Source organism: Falco naumanni, chromosome 4 (genome assembly GCF_017639655.2).
Source record: "Falco naumanni isolate bFalNau1 chromosome 4, bFalNau1.pat, whole genome shotgun sequence".
In the NCBI taxonomy this organism is placed as follows: domain Eukaryota; kingdom Metazoa; phylum Chordata; class Aves; order Falconiformes; family Falconidae; genus Falco; species Falco naumanni.
Window position 1 is genome coordinate 52491912 of NC_054057.1, and position 16971 is coordinate 52508882.

General features: G+C 38.7%; 1 protein-coding gene across 1 annotated transcript in view; it reads left to right on the forward strand.

The window, feature by feature from the left end:
• Positions 1-16971, forward strand: part of PTPRN2 (protein tyrosine phosphatase receptor type N2) — a 665321-nt gene that overhangs the window by 609612 nt on the left and 38738 nt on the right. Inside the window, exon 18 of the mRNA XM_040589330.1 lies at positions 7897-7974. Within this exon, the coding sequence (XP_040445264.1) occupies positions 7897-7974 (78 nt within the window). The remainder of the gene's footprint in view (positions 1-7896; positions 7975-16971) is intronic.

The window sequence follows — 16971 nt, forward strand, 5'->3', positions numbered from 1 at the left end:
ATTAACTTACAGATTATAAAATTCAATGATATACCCTTAGCAGAGCTTTTCCTTCTCTGAGGAGGTAAAACTTGCTTATTCTTTATTGCTTTGTCCTGCCAGCTGCAGTTGTAGGAGGAATGGTTTCTGTAGGCGTGGAGAGCTGAGCTCCACAGGCTTCTGAACTTCTGCATCAGGAACTGAAATTTCCTCTTACCTCTCTTCCCCTGTAGCCCTCCCAATGCATGGCTTGATATTTCTGTAGCTCTCCCAGTTCTCAGAGCTTGCTGTTTTGAAAGCAAGAATGAGGTCCCTTACCACTTGTGTGTTCATTCAAACTGCAAGATAGGTCAATCCAATTTTTGCATCCGAATACTCCAGTGTGGCCCAGCTGCCCTTTCTCACTCTACATAAGCTGTGTATGAATCCTTCCTTGTCTTTGAAAGACGATAGGGAGAAAAGGTCTCTATTTTTAGACACAAAGCAGGTATGGTACAGCCAGAAGCATTGCCCTATCATAGCGTCTTAATGGCAGTGTCACGATACCCATCTGAAGGGGGAAAAAGGCACCACGTCCTTGACCTCCATGAGACTGCTAGTATCGGAGTCACTTTTGCTCATGGTTCTTACTCACATTAATTAGGCACTAAAAAGTTATTGCAGGGAAACTATGAGAAAGAACTTAGGATGGAAAATTAGATCTCACTGCAGTGGGCTGTGTATGCCATTACTGGCTCATTTTCCTGGGGAGTATCACTCCCCCAGTTAAATCACTTTGTGTGGGCAAGGCAGCTGACAATTTGCAACAGCATGAAATTACAGGCTGCTTCCTTCCAATGTTGTTGACAATACTTTTTTTTCTTAAAAAAAAACACCACAACTACACAGAAACTGTTCTCTAAGCTTTGTTTTTGTTACTTTCAGTTCAAAAGCTTCGTTTCCTTCAACATAGAAAAACGTTTTATTCAAAGAGTTAAAAGTACACAGAACCCAAAAATATCTTGGGGATGCTTTTTTCTTTGGCTTAGGGTAGAGGGGAAACCAAAGGACCTGGATGCTTCAGGGCTTGCCAGCTGCCATTTTAGAGGATGGGGTAGATGCGCACAGACTGGAGCAGGTTTTGGACCACTTTTAAGTATGTCTCTGACTGGACCGGGCTCTGGATGGCCCCTGGATCGGGAGATCAGAATACCTTGGTCCTCCAAGGAATATGTGTACTGCTTGTAAAGTCATTCACAGAGGTCCAGCTCCAGGGCTTCAGTGCTCTTGTTTGCCTGTCTTCAGAGCGCATTTGGTGAGTTATGGTTGGTCAAGCCTTAATTTGATAGTAAAAGCTGAGGTTTTGTGACAAGCAATGGAGTAGGAGGTGTTAAGTGGAAGTGAGATACTGTATTCTTGAAAGAGCTTGGTTGTAATTCACATGACTACAGTATCGTGCAGGAGTGGAATTACAGCATCTGTAGACAGGGCTAAGCCAGGTTCAATGCTGGCAGCAATACCAATACTGTGTTTTTACCAAATAACCAAGATGGGTTTCTGCAACCTGCACAAAATTTGGTGTAGGCACAGCCTAACTTTTTAGTAAACAAATTTGGGGAAGGGGTAAATTCTTGCATGTGTGTGTATGCCTGTTGCAATTGTAATTCTGGATTATAGTGTATCTATTCCCTTAATTATGCTGAAGTGAGAAGTATTACTTTAAGTAGTGCTGGAGGTGGAGAGACAGGACCAAGATATACCCCACTGACATAACTGGGAAAGATTTGCTTTGTCATGATGTCCGAAGCTAATGCAGGCAGAGGATCTCTGCTTCTGCAGCTTTAATTCTCATGGTTTTACAGGAGATTGTAATCTTGCCTTTCCATCCAGCGCTTCATAAGGGTATTTTCTTCTGCAAGGTTAGAAACTTTCTTTTTTGTAGCTTTCCCAGACTCAAAAGTTTAGTTCAATAAAACAAATCACATTGATGAAGCAAAAAATCTTATGGTTGTCTCTAAATCTTTTACAGAAATATTTGTATGCCCAGAGATAAGTGGGTGCACAAGTCTTTCATTGGATTGGAACAAGCATCCAGTATCTTGCAGAGCCATGAAAAACTGCCCAGAGAAACTCTTGAGTTCCTCTTCTTCATGGTAGTATAGGGACCCTATTGTGTGGGAAGGAGTGCCACAGCCCACATTTGTGTAGATGACCTGCTATTCCAAGGAAAGAGATGCTCCAGATGGTTTTGTGAGTTCATTTCACTAAGTCAATAGTCATTTTGCTATTTTGAGAGCAGTAGATAAAATGTGTGTTTCCTGAAGGTGATGCAGTGGGAGGTTAGTAGGAGGAAATCACTACTTTGCAAGTCCATAGTTTGGAAAGATTCCCTGAAAACTGTTTCCTTTCAAAACAGATTAAATATCTTCAGGTTAGTGTAAACATATTTGTTGATCTGATACAGGTTTTGTATAATGAGGTAAAATATAGGAGTGGCAGACACATTCAGTCTCTGTTTCTCCCACCACAGAAGCCTACTGGAATATTATGTTGGGCACTTGATTCTGCAATATTTACTGTGGCTGTACAGCTGTTGCAGCCTGAGCTGGACATACATGCTATTGAGATTTTTTTCTGTTAGCAGACACACATTTAATCAACATCTTTGTAAGTGTACGGTGGATGTGGAGTACCAGTAAGTGTGCCTTTATTCGCTCTTGCAAAAATCCTGCCATTTCTTTCCTTCAGACTGCTGCCTTTCAACTTAAATAACTTCAGTAATTATCATGTCAATACAATGATGTTCCTGGTGCATTTGCGCCTTGCAGCGCCTGGGTTAGGAGCGAGCATTGTAGTGAGCTGCAAGATGGGCATTAATAGCACAGGATCAGTATGGTCTGTACTGACTGGAAGAGGCTTTTTCCTCCCTGCGTGTGTGAGCTGTCTGGTGAGGGAAGAGTGTAAAATAAAGTAATTATATTTGAGCTTCGGAAAGGGAGGCTTCCAGTCGTGTACATGTCGCTGGGTATCTCCAGCTTCTGGGTCAGTGGTCCAGTCTCCAGCTGGGGCTCACTCAACCTTAACTTAAGTCTAAATGAGTGCAGCAGTACACCATAAAAAAATCTCCGTGCTAGACAATGAGCTGGCGACCTGCCCACATGTTTCTCCTTTTTAAAAAACGCTACCCCCCTCAAGACCTCCTTTCCCTGCAATGTGCTGTGAAAAGTGGGGTTAGATTGATGGTCTCACCGTGGCTGAGAGTAGGTGAGGAGAATCGGCAAAGATTTAGTCCTGAATTCTTCCCGTAGGTCTTTAATTTCACTGTAGCGTGAGGCCAGGCAAAATGAGTCCTTGCGATAAATTTGCAGGGTAGAAGTGAGGTAGAAATCTGTTTCCATCCTCTCTGAAATAACATAAAGTACTATGATAATAACTCTGCTATCGGCAGCTGAATGAAAGGCTTGCAATTACAGCACGAGAAGACCCTGACTGTGCAGAATAAAACTGTGATAATTACTTCTGTCATATTTGTACTTAGTCCTCATTAAACTTCGGGAAAATCATCCAGTAGTAAATAATGTGCAATCTTTGCTTTTAAATCAGAGGTCATGAAAGTAAATGGGAATTCTGTTTCTCCTCATAGGGTGTCTGAGAGAAAAAATCCCATCAACTACATTTAAAAACTCGGTTTGCTTATTACTGAAGACACCAGACTGAGGAATGTCATTACCATGACAGTTTGTTCAAACACAGCATACAAATTTCATCACCAAGAATAGACTCTGAAATTCATAATGGCATTCACAACCAGATTTACTTTTTTCATTCCATTAGGGGTTTTAAAGGAAGGGTTTAAAAATTGTTTTAAATTTTAATGCAAACATGAAGATGAGGACTGGTCTACCTTTTTAATGTTAATGCTGAGATGAATGTGATTACAAAGTTCATCTGCATTTGCTGGATATGCTTTATTTTACAAAAACAAATACTCTCTTTAGTTTTAGAGATTTCCTTTACTATGTAGTAAATACATGCTTGAAAGTAGAGTTTATCAGTATTACAAACACATTAAACCTGGAAACCACACAGTACCTTGAATCCATACAAATTTTTCAGGTCTTAATCAGGGTTCAACATTCTTTCTGTTATATTTGGTCTACGCTGGATCTCATTCTGATCTCATATGATTTAGGAGTATTTCAGCTGGACTCAGAGGATTTAGATCAGGGTAAATATGGTGTGTCAGACCACATCTCACCCAGCATTTTTCTGTGTGGGAAGTAAGGATCTGACAAGCTGAGAATGATGGTGAAGGGCAGGAGTGAATCGGTGTATCATTTACATGAGATTTCAGAATGGTCATTGATGCCTATTGACACTTCTACTGTGTACGGTTTTACAAGACTACTTAACAAGAATCTGTATGTACCACTCTCAAGTCCAAATACAATAAATTCGAGGATTTACTGCCAGAATGTATTGATTTTGCTGTATTTCATCAGTGTTATCAGTGAAATCATACAGCAGCGCAATCTCTGTAAAAACTCAACAAAATTCAGAGTTCTTCAGGGAATCAGTGCAAAGTCCTAGGATAAGGCAACGGGGCAGTAGAACTCTTGAAGGAAAAACCAAGGAGTAACTTTTATTCTCTAGTAAAGCAAAGTTGGAATGGTGATCTGATATTAATTCAACAAAGGTGGAACTAATTGTGATACTGTGATCTTTATATATTTTCCTACTGGAAGATACTGTAAGTCAACTTAAGTTACAAGTTGTGCCATTAATGTTTTGTGTAGTTTTTCTTTTCCAACAAGAAATCTGAATGCTCCTCCTTTTTGTTTCCATTTGCTTTTGATATTAGTGATGGAAATTACCACAGTCAATTGCATGATCAGTGATAGTAATCCTTAATCCCTTTCTTTTCCTAATAGAAAATCATGGGGAAAAAAGATTGAAACAATCATCTCCAGACTTGCTTTTGTTGTACTTCAGCAGAAAATGAGAATTTCACCATAGCACAACAGTTGTAATAATTGCAGGTTTTTCTTTCCAGAATGGCTGTTCGATCCAGTTCTGATGTACGCCTTGCGAACCTGGTGCTTTGATGGGGACACAGAGGGGAAAATCTTGGTCTTTTTGAACTACTGCTATTAGGGTGATTTCTGAAGGTTGTTCCAATGTAAAATGTTAGCAAACAGTCGATTTTTATTTTAATACTTGATAGTATGGAGCCTGCTGTTCTCTGTTCTTCTCTGGAGAATACATTTTCTGTTTTATTTTCATGAAGTGAGAAATCTGAGGGATCCTTGAAAGAAGATAATGACTACTGACATTAAAAAAAAGCCTTTTACTTGATCCTTGATTAGTTAGTTTAAAACCCATTACTGACTTTATTTCTTTATTCAAACTTTTGTTAACTTTGATAGATTAAGATGCCCTTGGTGTTCTTGGTAACCTTGAGAGAATAAAAAAGAACATAAAAGCATCGTGAACTGTCCCTTGCAGTCACCTACTCAAGTTAAATTGAATGTGACCAGAGTAGTGATTTTTCACACTGTTCTTGAAATATGTGGCCTTTAAAACAGTACATATAATAGAAAATTGATGAAACCAGGAATTTCATTTAATTAGTTTAATCTTTGCGCTTATTTTTGCTCAGTTAAAGATCATTTAATAGTGTGATAGGGCTTTCTGCCATCTTCTATTTGCTTCAAGCAAGAAGAGTTTCTGCTCGTAATTGTTTTCTGTGCAACACAATGTGCTTGAAATGGAATAATTGTAATTGTCTTTTGAATTATTGTTAAACTGCTGATACACTTCACTACTCTGTGCTTATTGTAATGTTTGCCACGTTCCAACTGCACCTTTGTGACAGAGGTTGATAAATGCTGAAATGCCGAGATTGGCCTATTCCTGATTTACCAGTTGAATGTTGAGAAGTGTTTCCTCCATGACAGCACCATTTACATCATCCTTGATTTCTTCTGCCTTTACTTTCTGTCGTGTCTACATACAAAAGAATTTAGTTTAAGAAGAAATTCAAAGTAAATTATTATTTTTCTAAAGTTTGGTGTATTCGCTATTGGTTACATTTCCAAATCGGCCTCTCGCCAGTCAGACAACTGACATCATCTTCGAGTGGATGCAGCCTGCAATGCTTTCCGCTGGGAGCAGCAAGTCCTGCTCAGTGCAGGTCGATTCTCCTAAGCTAAGATTTTTCCAGCACAGTAAAACCTTTAAGCACATGATTAAATCCTATAGATCTCTGTGGGATTCAAAACAAAACAACGGAAATTATTTCAACCATAATGGAGCAAAAATAACCCCTTTAAACCTGACTTTGCTTAATCACATTTGCTGTTGTTTTCAGCTGTGTTTGTTTCAGTGTCTGGATTCTTACAAAACCAGAAAAAGTTACCCATTTTGAAATGGTTCCTAAGATTTTTTTGCTAATACTGCTTTCTGAAGAAAGCTAGTTTTTCCCTGATCTCAAAATACCCACAGTAGTAAACATTCTGCTATCAAAATTGCTTTTATCAAAAGGCAGAGAAAGGCAGGTTGAAATTTGTTGTGAGCAATTGCTTGTTGTGAAGAGTTATTTGCTGATAAGAGAAGCATCTCAATGAAGTTCAGAATAAAATGATGGTATTATAGACATCCTGGTCAAGGTTTTTTATAACCAGGGGTGGTGAATCAGAAGTAAGCTTTTATTCTAAATGGGTTCAGTGACTTCATTTTACCTGTGTTGTGTTGTCATGGAGAATTTTAATATTAAGTCCAGCTTATTATACATCGGAAAATTAGAAACATAAAAGTGTTCTCTTCCTTTTTGCAACATTCATCATATTGTTGTTCTGTTAGAATAACTTACATCTGTTCTTTTATAGTTCTTCCCTCTTTTATGTTGCACATAATTATGAGGTGCCTTCTTTTACACTGACATGTACCATCACTGAAAATTTTGATAGGCTATGAATAAATTCAGTAGATGCCTGTTAATGCAAATGTGACTCACATTCATTCTTATTCAGATCTTATAGAACAGAATCGTGTATTGAGACAAATTCTGCCTTCAGCTACACGGGTATAAGTTAACTCTCGCCGACTTCAGTGTCAGTGAGGCACACCCACTCATCTGAGAGCTGAACTGGGTCTCTTTTCTTTATGCTCAGTTTTGTCTTGCCCAGTTCAGGGTTAGAATGAGTTTGTTTGTTTTTTAATCCTATCAGCAGATCTTCTTTTTCAGCAGAATGAGTCCTAAGATTTAGAACCAAGAAAACCACCCATCAGTTCAAAAACATTCATTGTAACACACTAATCCTATTTACTCTTGATGGCTTTGTTTCTTAGATTCTTTTTTTTTCTGCTCAGTGAATTTTCTGCTCCTTGAATTAAATGTAATAATTAAGGTCTTTAAGCAGAACTTCCTCTATTGAGGCCAAATCCATGCATTTAGATAAATCAGCTAACCAGAAAAAGCCAGAAACTGAATTTGTTCCCTATTTTTGCTGTTTTTTAGTTACATGTGCCCTTGACTGGCACAGTGGAAATGGAGAACATATTTAGATGTGTGGAGCATTCTTAACACTCAGTGTAGAAAAATGTTTCAAATGGCTCCTAGGTTGCTATGAGACCACGAGTACTGATCTCAAATAAATGCCTTTGTCAACCACCGTAAATGATCTTATGCTGCATATTGAGGACATAGGACATGGCTTATCATGTGTGCCGATTATCATCTGGTAGGATCAGTCTTTTGTGGAAAAACTTCTCCTCTGCTTATAAATAGAAATAAAATTCTTTGCCAATAAAGGATGGAGGGCCATGACAGTCCTTTAGGAAGTCCCTTGTTTCTGCTCTCGCATACTTTCTGTCTCTAACACAGCAAGGGATTTTCTTCTAAATAAATCCAGTCTGTGTCCTCTTCCCTTGTTCCAGATGGACCATGACCCTCGAAACCCTGCATATATTGCCACCCAGGGCCCTCTCCCTGCTACTGTTGCTGACTTCTGGCAGGTAAGTTAAACATCTCTTTGAAAATGGAATTTATGTGACAAGTCAAATGTTGTCGTGTGCTTCTAGAAATGTAAGATGTATGAAAATATGTTGTGCTTGAGTCACAACAGGTGGAAAAACCTCCATTCACATGTCTTTTTCAAATCTGGTGCATGGATATTCAAGCCATTTATGTATACGACAAGCCCTGCGAAAGAATACTTGATCTGGAAATTATATTGAAAACCTCAGGCTGATGTATTCGTATAATAGTGCCAGGTCTCTGTAATTAAGCTACTGCCAAGGACTGGATGATTTTCAGAGGGCCTGACCTTCTTAAGAGTGTAGCCAGAATTCATTGTCACTCTCCAGATCAAAAGGACCTAACACTATGTGCCATGAATTTTTCCATTGAAACCTATTTCTCACATGTCCCAGTTCCCCAAAATGCTTAAATTCGTATGTATTTTCCCTACCACAGGTAGCTGAGTTAAAGGCTGAGTTAAGACCCTGCTGCATAAAGCTAAGTAGGTGCATAACTTTTTGCAGGACCGGGGCTGAAGGCAATGATTGCTGATGCACAAATATGAGCTTACTTTGCATGGAGGTTTTTTATGTGCTTACGCAGCTCTCAGATTTGGACATACACACACACCGCTGGGCTGGGGTATGCAATTGTGTGATGGATATGCTGCGTTAAATTCCTTTGTAAGTGTGAAAGTGCAACTGAAAGCTTGCTGAAGCTTACTGAAGGGAAGAGGCCAACTGAGGTTTATTATCAAGACAAACGTATGTTTTTATTTCTTGGTTTGCCTTATAAATGTAGAAGCATTTGTTCTGAAGGAAAAGAGTATCTATGTAAAAATGTCAGAAGTGCCATTGTATTTTAGGGGCTTGCATCAGTTGAAATCAACATGTCTCTTCATCTGCATCATTTGGTCTATGATTAGAAAGTCTTAACTGATCCCTATTGAAGATGCTTTTCATGTCACAATTTTCTACTGTTTCTGATGAGGAATCAGGACATTTTCAAAAAGTTTGTTTGATTTTGGGTGCCTGGATATTCAAATGCGCAGTCTGAGATATTTTGGGACTGGTTTTTAAAAGTGCAGAGTAAATGCTTTCTGCTTCAAGTCAGCTGAGCTGTTGGTCTGGCCTAAATTTTCAAGTAACTTGTGATTTTTGTCTTCACTATTTGATAATTAGACACAATTGAGAACACTGATCTTTCTTCCCTTGGCAGGAGTATTCCTTATAACAGGCATGATGCTTAAGAATGTGTTTCTTAAGTTAAACATGCAAAATCAAAGACCATGTTAGCTATTCTGTAATTGTATTTTATGATTCCGAAGGCCCAGGGGTTTTAAATTTTATATTTTTGCATATTTGTGTATTTAGATTTTGTGTATTTTCACCTGTTACTGCACCTTTACATGTTGGAAAAAATGTATGTTCTAATTTTTAAAGGAGGCATTTAAAGAAGCATTGCTGCTGATGCAGAAATCAGAATTAATCATACAAACATAGTATGAAGGATATATTTTGTTCTTCTCCCATTCTAATTTGAACAGTTAGGCAACCTGTTCGCATAGACACAGAGATAGAACATTATTTCTTTCTTCTGTGATCCAACCGTCTTCATTCCAACTTTGTCCTCAGAAGGTCTCTTCCTTGACTTTCTTTCTTCATGCTGTTTGTGAGTGGAGAGTCTTCACTTTCCTTCACTTGCTTTCTGCTCTTTTTAACTATTTCTCCTCCCGGTTATCCTTCAGTGAAAGTTCACTGCATCTCCCTACCAGATTTGCTGTAAACAGAAACCATTCAGCAACCATGGTTCAGCTTCTGCTTAAGTGTGGCTACATATCCATTTTTTATGTGATATTCTTATGTGGTTTCTTCTATTAGGTTCCATACAAAAGTTTGTTTCTTACAAATTTTGATGGTGCCTGTCACTTCAACATAACAATCTACCTGTATCAGATTGGTCCATCACCCACTTTTCTTTAAGTTAAACTTCCTACAGATCACATGTCAATGTGCCAGCTCCTGTCCCAAGCTTTTTACTTGGCCCAGGGTATCAGCCAGGTGTGATGAGCAGGCTGAGAGAGAGATTAACTCCTTACAGAACGCCGCATCCATAACCACTGAAATGTAGTAGGTCCATTGTACAAGTCAAAAGCCATGGCCTGAAGTTGTTGCGGTGTATGCCCAGATGCATGAGCAATGTTTATACCCGTTTTTCACCTGGTAGTACCTATATTAAGGTAAAGCATGGGAAACCTGAAATTGCTATGGAAAATGGAGTATTAACTCCTGTCAGGGCGGAATCCTTTGAATACAATTCTTGAATCCTTGAATACAATTTTCTGTAGTTTATACAAGACCATGGTGCTTCCACCAGGGATTGTTTAAAGATTCAATTATTCATCCTTGATATGTCTTCTCAGTGGTTCTCCTCCCTCTCCCTCCTCCACTTAATACCAGCTGTTGCTGAGATGTGTTGTTTTTTTCCCCTTTTGTGTGCTCAGTGAAGCAGTGTTCTGACTGATGGAAGAGTGACTGCCTCCAGAGAGACCTGGGACTATTCTGCTGTTCCTTGTCTAAATGCACAATGTCATGCTTTAGCAAGTCCAACAGAAACTCTTGGAGCTTGGCATCATCTTCTATGGCAATATGTACTAGATTTATTGTTTCTTATTTTTGCAGCGACTTAACCGCTAAGATTCCCAAGAGCCTAGTTGCAGGGTGGACATCAGCCAGGCCATTTTACCTTGGCTGAAAGGCTACCCCAGGAAGAAACTCTTACAAAATTGTTTCAACTCCTGTAGGCTTTTCAAACTGATTCCTAGAAAACACTTGTCTACAAAGTATTTGTTTTACTTGGAAGTATAAGACAACTTTCTTGGCATTTCAACACAGCTGGTATCCGCAACAAAATCCAGACTGCTTCTGATTTGTCCTGACTCTCTAGATTCTGTGCTCAGGTTCCAGAGACACTTTCTAAACTTAGTTTCCCTTAAACTTGCATTAGATTCTTCCACCCGTCAGTGACTACATCTACATTAGCGAGCAGCGTGGCCCGCTAGGGATAGATTTATAGTGTGTCACAGTACTTTGTAGGTTTTACTTACGTTTTAGGATTTACTTTGTTCCGTGGTCCAATGGACCAAATGCCGCTTGGTGAGGGAGAAGGCTACAGACGCATCTGGAGGAAGCTTCTTCCAAAAGGAACCTAGTTCCTGAGCTCTCTAACACTACTCTGCAGTGTCTGCTGCTCTTTATATCTGTCATCTTCATGATCATGTGGTCATATCTATTATCTCTATTTAAGACCAAACAGATGATTTAGTTTTGGATAATCTTTTATTCCTAGTTTTATTGGCAAACCCTTTTAAAACCTGTTATGTTGATCCAGTGCCCAGTGTTTTTGTGCAAGTGTTATTAGACACTTAGCAATCAAATTCCCATTTACTGTTTTCGAGTTGCCCAGATCTGAACAAAGATCATGGTTAGCTCAGTATCTTCTCTTTCCCAAACTGGGCAAAGCATTTTCGTAAAACATTTATGATGCTTTGTTCAATCTCATCTTGTTTAGCATTCTTACTACTTACTGTTGAGCAGACCCATGCCTAATACCACTATGGGACTGGAGAGGGACCAGTTTCAGTCATCTCACTAGTAACCACTTCTTGAAAGATTATGTCCTTTTTGGTAAGGTGAGGAAGAAGAGCAAATACTGCTCTTCAGTACCACCTAAATTGAGCCACTAGAGCTGGCCATTAGACTCAGCATTTTCTGTACACCTTTCTAGTCATTTGGGTTTTCATATTGACTTGAGAGAGATCAGCTTGATGGGAGTTTTTCTTTCAAAGACTTTGAGCTGGCGATAGTCCAAACTCCTATATATTGGTCATTTTCAAATTGTGTTCAAATTTGTATATGTTGTAAAAATAAGAATGATAAAAAAGGCAAGAGTCTTAACTCTGGCTTCTCTAAGGGCGTAAGAACAATTCCAGGCATCAGACTTCCACAGTTGTCTGTGTCCCTCCAGATTACTTCTCCAGCTCCTTATATTTTTGGCATAGCTCCTCTAAGTCAGCAAGTGCCAAGTTAGTTCCAACTTTCCTGGCTTACCTATTTCTTTGAAAACTTTCTAGCCTGCAGGAGTTGTGTTGTCAGTCATCTCATTGATCCGTTTTGCCACAGGGCTTCCTAATCTGCCTGGTTACTCTGTGTTTGCGGCTCAAGCTGAGATTTCATCTCTGCCTGCATGTCATCTCTTAGACCGCTCTGGAAATTTTCCAGCTACTACTTTAATTAATTTTGAAAAGCCTCCAGCTGATTTAAGTCTTCTTTTAATTTCATCTGGTCTTGTTTTCATCTCTTTTTACCAATTACTATTTCTGAGTGATACATCCTTCATTGATTCTATTTTGGTTCAGTGGGAATTCCACCTCACAATTCCCTTTCTTGAAAACTGGATGCTTCTCCTCACATGGTATTAATCCATTTTTACCTGAGTGGTTAAACAATTTGCCAGGTTGTGGGTTGTTTTCTTCTCAGCTGGAAAGAGAATTCATCCTGAGGATAGGGTTTTGCTTTGATATATTTCCATTTTATTTACAAAGAAAGTAGAGAGTTTTATTTCTTTGAACAAAGACAGAATCAAATAACAGGGAATAATTTCTTTATTCCAAACCTCATTCGCCCAGTGTTTTACCCCCAACCTCTCTTTCAGCTTTTCTTCTAGCAGGATCACAATGCTAGTTTGTTGAACTGTGCTGGTGGTTTCTTTATTCCTTTTACACATTTTTGCTGCTTATCTGGATTAATCATCTTGCCTTGATTAATGCCTCTCTCTCTGCATTAAGCATATCAGTTTCTAGAGAAACTCATGGGTCCGTATGCTTCACATTTCTCTTGTTTTTGATGCTAACTTCTGTAATTTCAGTTACAGGCTCCATAAAAGAGTTTGCTTGTTTCTTACATTTATCTTGAATGAAAGGTGATGATTTTGTCCAGCAGCTTCAGTGAGATTTCACTCAGCTCTTCCACATAACGCTATTAAAATTCAACATCTCTTTGAACATAATTCAAAAGAAAGAGGATGTAGAATATTTCTGATCTATAACAAGTTTTCGCAGCAGGAGTTCTATGTTGTGAATAATTCTGGAGGCATAAAATTTTATTATTTTCCGTATGTGCTGGGTTATAATTCTACGAAGTATTTGACATGAAGTACATGTCTTAACTTGCAGAGTATTCTAAGAAGCAAGAGATGATAATATGCAAGAAACTATTCCTTGGAGTTAGGATATTCAGAACCAACTGTCCTTGCAGTGAAAAATTGTTCTTAATTATGCCATTTTATAAATGGCGTGTCTGCTAAGCGCATTGTCTCCAATTGGAGATTTCTGTAGGAGGCCATAATTCTTCCCTCCAGAAAATACCCCAAGATATGTCTTGCTTTCATAAATCTAGCGACATCTGCCCTTCTTTCCACTCCCTTTGTGGAAAGTACATTTGTATCTTTTTTTATTTTATCATATTAAGTGAAATAGAGGGAGGGATCAGGGATTTCCTGCCAAGTGACTTAAGAGAATACCCTTTAGTTGCCTTACAAAATGAAATCACATGTGACATATATGTTTTTGTAAGTATTTGTTGTGTTTCTGTGATGTCCTCCCTACCAACCCATTAATTACGACAACATAATTAATAAGTATATGAGCATTATGTAACCTCTACAGAAGGAGTAGATAAATACAATTTTCCTCATTTTGCAGATGTTCAGTAAGGTTTAAAGTACCTACAACAGTAAATCATGAGATTAAATACAGTCAACACTTGTAGTTTGGACCAGAAAATTCCCTGGCTTTTGCCTGAATATATGTATAGTTCAGGCTAGGTAAGTTCCCAGGTGCCTTAGTCCCTGAGAGGCTCCATTCTGGCAAGGGTGATGAAGCAGATACCACTCATGAACAGCACTGTGTCTGACACAGGACCAGAAAGACTTCAGATGCTGCGCCTTCATGTTTAGGATGCTCCTCTGGGAAGTGGGAAAGCTTCATCCTGTGTGTTCTGAATCAAACCCATGCTTTCAGTACCCCATCTTCCCTTCACTGTTCACCAATACTTGAAATAGTCTTGAAATTGGGAACACTCTTCACCCTTGTTAAAACTAGGTGTCTGTTGCCCACAAACAAAAAGAATGGAGTCGAGGTTTACGCTGTTGTGATTATAGGGTGTCATCTCTGTTCCTTGGATTATTTTCTGTTTTTATTGCGAGACTGTTAAATGCAAAGTGCAGAAGGACCCCGAGAGTAAAGACTCGAGCCCTAATGTGAGCCAGGGAGTTCAGTTGACTTTTGCTTTTCATTGTCCTCAGTCCTGCATTTCTTAATCTATAACTATTTTTAGAACAATTTTTCTCTACCCATATTTAGGAGTGTATTACCAGCATCAGTCCAAAAACTGACTGTTGTTTCCCCCCCAGATCACACCAGCATGTTAAGAACCCCATTTCTGAGTTGCGGTCTTGAGGATGTGATAAATCTTTGCACGTCTGTTTGGCAACACTTGCTTCTCTCTTGCAGTTTTGGAATTCAGCAAAAGAAATACAAAATACTGTCAGTTGATTGTTTCCTGTGTAAAAAGGGATTAGTCATCAGTGATCTCCAAGGGCAAATCCCAGTGGGCAGGAGACCACGTCCCAGTAGCTGAATGAGTCTCCCTGCAAAATCAGTGTTCCAAGCCCATGGGCAGAGTAAGAACAACTGTACCAAACCCTCCTCTGCTCTAATTGCTGGTTTCTGTGCTCCCAGTTCAGCATGTTTTGTGAGTGCTGAAATTAATTTACAGACTAAATTATTTTCCTGCATTTTGTTCTGTGCAGAACAGAGTGCTTTCAAGCAGTCTTGATTCCCAAGTTTTATTTTCCTTGCCTGGAATGGGACTTCCTGCATGTCTAATCAGTTCTCACCTTCAGAAAGAGGAGCAGATGAAAAGCGACACAAAGCAATTCAATGTGTAAAATATGCATATTTTAATTTAATAAAAGAAAAACAGCAAGGGAGAGATAGGCACAGAACAGTAGCCCCTAGAGCTCTAGTAACTTGTCAAGCCATGTGAAATAAATATAGCATTAGGAATTCCATAGGCGTTCAGTAAAGGAGTGTGCATTTACCATGCTCACTTCTAATTATGGCTTCTGTTGAGGAAGGTACTTAGGGGTGATCCTTTTTAAATTTCTATCCCTTTATTGTTTAGGTTCCACCTTTCCACTACTAAGGTGAAAACCTAATTACTGGCAATTCTGGTGGACTTTCCCTCCTTAACGTGGTTTTGTCAGCACTGCAATACTAAATAGAGCTCATATTTAAATTATTTAATAATAAGGCTTGAGTTAGGAGTCTACTGAGAAGAATAAGAGCATTTTATATCTCTCTGAGAAAGCAGAAGTTATTGCAGCACATACAGTCATCTTGAGTTTGCCTTTCCCGTTGACTTCCAAACAAGTGTTGCCGCAGCACCAGGGACATAACACATGGAGCCAGTCTTGATGACCACGTATTTATATATGGTCCTCTCTAGAGACGTCTTTTTAAGTGCAAGAGTCAGATTATTTTTTTAATTAAATACAGATTGTTGATAGTCACTTTTTCAACCTACAGATTTGCTTAGTGATCCAGCACAGTAGTGTCTGCAAATGGCAATTCTGACTTTGCTAGATTTGACCCATTTCCTATCAAGATGATAAGTCATTTTCAACCAAAATGTTTTGCAAAAGAGCTTGCTTTTTGACTGGCATGCATAGTGAAGTTCTAGTTAACAACAAACATCTAAATGCCCCTCCAATGTTTTTTTTTTTTGTTGTTAGTTAAAAGATTCCTCCCTCCCCTTTTTTTAACCCATTAAAACATTGGCATTTGGTTTTAAAATATTCCAGAAAATACCGTTTGCTGATTCTCTCCATTCAGTACAGTGTTTCCTATTTCCAGTGGAGAATGAAAGAAGTCACGGTTGTGTTAATTACTTCCAAGACATGTCATGGGATGAATATTATCTGATCCTGTAAGAGTTAGTACCTTGCTTTGTTGTGGCTTTGGGTGTTGTGTTTATTCATGTTGAGGTTTTATTATCATTAGAAATTATTTGGGTTTTGTTTGCTTGTTTGTCTGCTTTTCCAAGTAGTTGCATTTACCGGTTACTTGGGAAGCCTAAAAGACTGAAAAGGTGAATTCTTTAGTTTGCTGGAGATCTCCCCCAGAAAGCAGCTGGTGTGATTAGCCTGTTATTTTTAGTGAACAGGCTGGATTTAACTGATTATCCCATCTATTTTCTACTTTGAAATCATCACATTTTAGAAACTTCTCCACCAGTCCCCATCAAAAGAAGTGTCTGGTCAGAACATGTATCTTGTCATTTCCCCATCACTAAAATAAAGAAGAAAATGACTGAAAAGAGGGTTCAGGAGAATCATTCATTATAAAAAAGAAGCTTCAAAATGATGAAATGTCTGAAAAGAATAAAGGGATCCGTATTAACCATTTTATTTACAAGCTAGTAAAAAAGGACATCTTAAAATACAAGCTTTCAAAACCTGGTGTTTTATCAGTTTTGTGGCAGTGTTGCAACACTGTTTCTCCTATTTATGGCTTTATTTTTCTCCTTACTTGAAAAACCAATTCTGTGCTCCTTTGCAAGTAATTCCTATTAAATATAATTCATCCCAATGTGGAAGTCCTTTGTATAGGACTGGCATGCTGGATAACCACAGCATGAGGTCTCTACACGTGGCGGATTTCATCAACAGGGAATCCTGCAGATGTCAAACGCACTGCTCATCTTTGGGTTGCAGGATTCAGCCTTTCATTTGCAATAAATGGAATGGGATGCTGTTATTCTTGTCTAAGAAATGTTTTGAGAATGATGCATACAGCAGAACCTCATTAAAGATCATTAACATGTTACTCTCTAGGCATATAGGCTGAAGGTAGACGTGTCACACAAAATTAT